Source organism: Cherax quadricarinatus, chromosome 48 (assembly GCF_038502225.1).
Source record: "Cherax quadricarinatus isolate ZL_2023a chromosome 48, ASM3850222v1, whole genome shotgun sequence".
NCBI lineage: Eukaryota > Metazoa > Arthropoda > Malacostraca > Decapoda > Parastacidae > Cherax > Cherax quadricarinatus.
The window spans coordinates 15,085,179-15,092,319 of NC_091339.1; the positions used below are offsets into that span (position 1 = coordinate 15,085,179).

A 7,141-nucleotide genomic window follows, 5' to 3' on the forward strand; every position below is an offset into this window, starting at 1 on the left:
ACACCCTGGCCTGGAGTTTGAAGACTCATATATTTTGTTGCAATGTCTTGATCCACAAGCAACCTACAGTAATACCTCTGCCAACAGAAGCCCTGCCAGATGGCCACCTGAGGTTTCGTTGGAGGGACACCGGGCACCCTATGATAAAATTTTCACCAGGTGGTGTGACAATCGTCACAGCGCTGCCAGTGGAAGCTACTGTAGAACAATACTGATATACTGTAGTCCTCCTCATTTGATCTTGGGGCCTGAATTTCACAAAAGAAATAATACCCCCCTTCTACAAAGGCATAAGAAAAAGGTGGGGTACCTAGATTCAAACCAAGGAAGGAAAGAAATTCAATTCCTCTGATCAGTGTCCCTTCAGTACAGCAAATTTCATGTGAGATCCTACATGTGATTTCACCATTTTTATTTCCTTTAAAAATATAAAACATATTGAGGAAAACAACAAGCTGCCATAGCAGATCATTTATTGTTAATATTCTATTTCCACATTTACACTTAAAAGATAAGACAACTCTATGAACAAAAATTAAAGAAAAGAATGAATGACAAAAATCAAAACAAATAATGATCTGACATGTTGATATGGCATGATGATATACAGAACACAAGGGTGGAACACCAAATGGTAACATGATCAAGAGCAAAGAATGAGGTTAAATATTGTGTGTGTCAAACTTATAAGCTTCTTATAATGGAAGGTGATCTCCATGTACAAGTCATCAGAAATTTCAGGCCTATCACTGTTGATGCAATTTTGTTCCTGATGACTAAAGCAAGTACAATTCAACACTAAACACAATATCCTGTTGCACAATACAAAAACCATTCTTTGCTTTGATCAAAATTTTGCATAAAATGTATTATCAATGGTCTTCTATAAACAAAAGATAAATTTTGCATCAGCAAATTTACAGTAGCTGTTTTGAGAAAAGAATGTCACCCTACATTCTTGCACTTACCTCAGCAAACATATTAGTGACCTTATCCACTTAACTTAAATTTTGTTCTGCTGCAATATTGCAGCACCCAAGAATGAATGATGGATAGACTTTTTTTTGACAAGTTTAGTTTGTTAATTATTCCCTTACCACTCACAAAGCATCAAAAAGAGAGCAGCTTACAATATTTCCAACAGCTTTCTTTTCTTAAATCAGCAGAGGCACTGGATATAAAGTAGTAATGTTACAATGAATGTTACTAAGTTTTACAAATACCAAAACATGACTTCTGATATTGATGTTTCTCTAAGAAAGAAGAGTGAAGGAAACTGTCAAGTGTCAGGCAGCACAAAGGACATCCGAGTGACATTCTAAAAAGAAAGACCGAGTATTTTAAGTGATGGAAGCATACTAGAGACTAAGAAATTTACAGTCACCTCTCCTTACCTGACTTCCATTTAATGATTACATATTACATGCTTTTAAATACTTTTACACATTATCAACCTCAGTATACTTGTTTCATGAAAAATTAAAGGAAAGCAGGGTAAATAAAATACAGGCAAGACAACAAAGAAGAATTTGATATTTCCATTTTTTATCAATAATGAGTAAACTTTATACGAGATGTTTTATTCATGTGTGTGGACATGCAAATTTTAGTTTTGATTCTCTACAGTATTGCATAGGATTTTGTATAACACAATTATTTACAAGACAGAGGTAGGTTAAGCTAGGACAATCAATATTTCCTATAAAGCTTCCTCCAGTAAATATTAGTTAGAATGGTATTTATAGCATTAGAACTGCAACAAAAAAATAAAAAATAAAAAAAGCAGCAGATAAAATGTGCAATATAATTTTCTTCAACAAGATTATAGCAATATATCAGGCACTAATGACAAAATTATACAGCATACATTTTTATGGCAAGAAATGTTTTATGGGTTATAAACATTTTTAAATGTAAAAAATATGTAACAGCCATAAGACAGAACAGAGAACACAAATGCAAGAAATGGAATGCATAAGTAAACTTGTTTAAGTGTTGTTACACAAAATAAGCAGTCACCAGGCATTACAGTTTGATTTCCAAGCACATTTATATAAACTTTCTTCTCTCCCTCCCTCTCCTCCAAAACAAAATTGCAACAGAACATGCAGATCAGCTAAAGGTAAATGTCTTTTTCCAATGAATTCATTACAATATCTGCATTACTACCAGCACTACTAACATAACCTAAATAAAATTAGACTTTCTTTGCTGCATTTTTCACAGCAGTTACATAAATTTTATATAGCAATGGTTTCAACACTAAATGCATTTACATATAGCAATTTTGTTGTAAACTACTGAAAGTCCCTGCATATTGTTTACAGATCATGTTTTTAAAAATGCACTCAAAGAGCAAACCAAAATAGCGATGACTATATGTCTTCCCACCTCTCTCGTACAATTCTAAATTTCTATATGAAATCACCTCAACTGAAGTTTTGAAAAACAGTTCTTACTTCAAAAAAGGTAAGTACTTTAATCATCACCGATGTGATGAATGTGCATTCATCTGTTGTATTCAGAAACTGTCAATTTACATACAAGAATAGATAAGCGAGAGGTGACTTTCCTAATTTTTTCTAAAGAACTTCATTTGAGATTATATAACTAATATAATGTTCAGTCCTTCTTAGAGAATAGAAGAGGAATGTCAATTTAGTTTTCTTGACGTAAGTCATATCTGACACCACAGTTCTTGGAATGTAATACAATAATAAAAACTGAACAAGAGAGAAAATTATCTAAGGCAAGAAGTCACAAGTCTTTCTGTAGGAATGCACTCCTCTGCCTTTACCGACCAGTCTCTGGGTGTAGAATTGGAAGGGAAAAGATGTCGAGCCCAAGTTGCTTCCGCTATATATGCAACACCATCAATGATGCCAAATGGAATTTATTATAATGCCAATTAATTTTTTTTAGAAAATATCATTACTGACATGCTAACAAATATGGCTGAGTTCACTGATCTTATCACATAGTATACATTGGTATATCACACAGGAAGAAATATATAGAGGAAGTATAATACCAAAGGTGAATGTTGATAATGTAATGGAACTACAGAGTATGGGCGGCCACCACTGCAGGGCTACAAAAGGTGCCTGGACTGCAATGATAGTATTAATGTAAAAACTTGGCTTCTTATGGACTTACCAAGGTCACAAATGGCTTACCTCAGTGTCACTTAAATATTACAAGTACTGTAATCCAACATACCTAATTCTAGGTCACATTATACCTGCGGCATTTTGTGTTTTCACGAAGAAAAAACATTGAGCAGTTTCTTATATTATCAAAATAGAAATGGTAGCTTTGGAAGCAACTGAGTCATTAGTCCATTCATATTTTCAAAAATACAAGAAGCAAGACTGAGATACATTTTAACACTGTTTCAGACCAACCTAACAAATGGTTATACTTATTCATGTCTTTACAAGGCTTATACACTTACTCATTTATTGTGACTGCCAGTAAAGCCTATCAATACTTAGAGGCTTGTCTACTGTTAGCCTTTTACATTATTTTACATATTACAATAATTATCATCTCAATATCTTGGGTTCCTAACACACAGACAGCACCAAAATAAAACTGATGGGATGATGTGACAGGTTGTGGGTCTGGAGGATTGCAATATTAGAAATCTATTATGTACTGTAATCATTAGCCAATCTGTCCTCTGTGTAACACCACAATAAAAGCTCTGCAGTGTGTTGTATTAAAATAGCAAGGTCTTACTGAAGTATTTAACAGAGTTCAGTTGTGCCAATCATGACAAGGTGATGTGTGCCTGGGTTGTACTGGCATTAAAAAAAAAAAAAAAAATTGACAATACAATGACATGAGTTTGAGGTAGGATGAGCAACTGATGAGGACTGGAAGGGGCAATGATGAGTAAGGCTTAAGATAAGAAAACAGTAAGTTGTCTATTAAATTAGAGTGAGATGAAACATTTTTTCTTCATTTATACACAATACATTATATTATGAATTTCAAATATCACCTTTAGAATATGTGAAGGATATGAATGTTTATGCAATTATGATGAATAAAAAATGATAATTGTGATTATGGATAATACAGCATTAGAATTTACAGGATACATTATTATTATTAGAGCACTAGTTACAATATTTTTGTGAAGGTTTAAAGCTCTGCTCCCCATTCCATAATCCATATTGTGGAAGTTATACGAGGTAAATATGAACTGGGCAAGAACATTCTCCTGAAAGGGATATTCACCACTGTGAGCCCCTTCATTACGACAGTGACTGCAATGGAAAAATAGAACTGAGCATGAAACATGGAATGGGCAGAACAAGTTAACAAAAATGCTCATCATGAATTATGCTCCCTCATCATCATCATGCATTCAGAAATTCTCTATCATTAAATTCACTTAAATGAGAGAAGATAAAGAACAGGAACAACATTTACTATAGATAATTAGTAAGGCTCGGATTTCAATTTCATGCTTTAAACTGAGAAAATTTAATGTGAGAAAAAGTGAGGAGAGCAAGGAATTTGGGAAAGGAAGATCAACCAAAGGAGCACTGTCAGCACATCACTCATTCACTACATGGGCCTTTGGTCTACACAAGTTCCTACATATAAGTGATGATCAATTAAGTAGAGCCTGATGTAATAATTCTCCAAGGCTCTGGTTACATGTGTAACACCAAATCAAGCCTCACAGGAATACTACTGCAGGACCTAAAGCAACGATCATTAACACATGCGTAATGCTTGGCCATCACTACCACTTATCAGGGTCTTACTACTATGTACAGCACACACATGCACACACTCAAATGATGGTGAAAGTGACCTTGCTGTACTTCCTACACCCTGGAGAGCAGCTCAATTTATGGCAATTTTATCAGAACTTCGCTAAATCAGTATATAATGGGAAATCTGCAGTTATACTTCTAAAAATATTGTACAACATAATCTTCCAATAAACTCTGGTTATAGCTATCTGAACATAATAACACAACATATTCCACATGTTATCTAATACTATCTGTTAAATGTTTATTACCTAAAATTTAATTCTTAAATCATTGCAGTACTATCTATATCAGGTTATTTAAAGTTTCTGTCAGAAGTCCAGTAAAATGCAACTCTGTTTCTTATAAACACATGAAGGACACTAATACCTGCTCTGGTTTAGCCATCACTTTATAAACTCTTAGTGCGGCAATTAATGATGTTGACCCTGCAAGATAATCTATTAAGGCTTGCGCTCAATTCAGTTTGATATCTAACAACCTTTAAAGAAACAAACATATGGCTATAATGGCTTTTAATCATCACAGTAATCAGTCGACAGGAAGCTGAATCCTTAAATAGGCCATTTCAATTATCTTCATATTTGTATTTATACAAGAAAAAAAGTCTTTGGGCATGCCTATTTATGAACACGAACAGGCATTCACAATCATTCAAAGAACAATCGCATCATAAACAAACATAATAGAAAATAATTAAATGACAATTTATCATTCCACATAGTAAATACAAAATACTCAACAATCATTGGAACTAATTCCTGGATTATTATATGTCAAATACATAAATGGAAGTAAAGATGAAATTTGGTAAATATAAATAATTTCAAATTACTTGAGAACAGCTTGACATTTCACAAGTTCCATTTAGAATATTTGAATTAAAGTAGAATCTGACTTGCAAGTTAACTCATTTCTCTACCTGAAAAAAAAAAAAAATACTCGCTCATACAGCTACCACCACCACAATAAATCGGACACATTAAAACAATACATAAAGGCTGACAAGTCTACTGATATGGCCCATAGCTGCATAGAAGGACACACTATCTTTCATAACTGTATCAACTATACATCCCATTAGATGTTAAACAGACATGCCCATATAATTCTCTTCTTAATATATTGTAGATGTAATGTCTACTAGAAATAAGAAATCCAGTTCACAACCCAATGCAAGACATTCAGATTTCGAATTTCATGATGTTTCAAGTAATTTTGCAGTACATATATCAGTTTTGGATAAATTACACCTTGAAAATTAATTTGCTTTCAGTTATAAACATGCTGGTTTATTGAGTCTTGAACGGTTGAAAGAATACTGTATTGCATCTTGATACTGGTTCTCTAGGTGTGATAAATGGCCACACTGAAAATTGCACACTTCCTGAAGTCATTCTAGCTATCTTGATAATGTAGCATTTTTGTATAAACTTATTTTATATGCTAAAAAGTGCATAGTAAAACCATACTGTGAAGATTTCTAAAAATGTCTCTTGTGTTTAAACTTCAGCTTCTTGCAAGTCCAAAAATATCAGAATATGTGTTACTGTACATCATCACAATAATGGAATATGTTTGGCTCATGATAAATTTTTGATCTCTAAAATGCAAAATTCCTTAACTGAAAGGAAAATATGGGATACAACCTATGACCTCAACAATTTTCAATGAACTTTAAGCTGTAAATCATAACATTAGATATATGCATTTGACATTGGTTTGGTTATGGAAAACTGAGACAAAGCTCATTACTATTTCCACTTTGGGTTTTAATAAGTAGAGCTAAAGTAACTTTTAACAAAATATAAATGTTTAAATGTTTGAAATATTATTAACTTGTTTCCTTTCCTAGATAGGCTGAGTGACACTGAAACTTAACATTCTGCAAAAAAAATTAAATTTTTTTTGTTAATGACCTCCTGAGTCAAGAAAAATGATCAAGATGCATTACTTCGGCACTATTCTATTCTGCCAATTCTCTGGGCTGTAATAAAAAAAACCCTAGTAATGCAGGTCAATTGTTTACCATCTTCACGATTATTTTGGACACAGTTTACACAATTATCTTGTCATCTAGCTTGTTGTGGCAGCCAACTCTGGTGATGTAGTGAGATAGTCATCAGCTCGTTTGTGGTCGCTCAAAGCCTTGATTGTATACTGGTCGTGTGGTAATTCGCTTTTCCTTCGCAATAAAGGCTTCTCTTTATTGCGCACCTTTTTCACTTGCTGTGGAATATAGAGTATTTATTATATACACACATTGTTTTTAACTCAACAGTTGTCTCCCACCAAGGCAGGTGACTAAGAAAAAACCCACATACAAAACATTTATTTGATCACTCTCT

The 7,141-nt window shown here is 33.4% G+C and overlaps 1 protein-coding gene across 8 annotated transcripts in view; it reads right to left on the reverse strand.

Annotated features, from left to right (window-relative positions):
* Window positions 1–456: 456 nt before the first annotated feature.
* The window catches only part of LOC128696182 (serine/threonine-protein phosphatase 2A 56 kDa regulatory subunit gamma isoform), a 154,611-nt gene continuing 147,926 nt past the window's right edge, over window positions 457–7,141 (reverse strand). For 7 of the 8 annotated variants that reach the window (XM_070094910.1, XM_070094909.1, XM_070094908.1 and 4 more), the window contains one exon: window positions 457–7,022. In XM_070094910.1, coding sequence (XP_069951011.1) covers window positions 6,870–7,022 — 153 coding nt within the window. In that variant the 3' untranslated portion in view covers window positions 457–6,869. The remainder of the gene's footprint in view (window positions 7,023–7,141) is intronic. The other variant, XR_011393269.1, reaches the window with a different exon arrangement.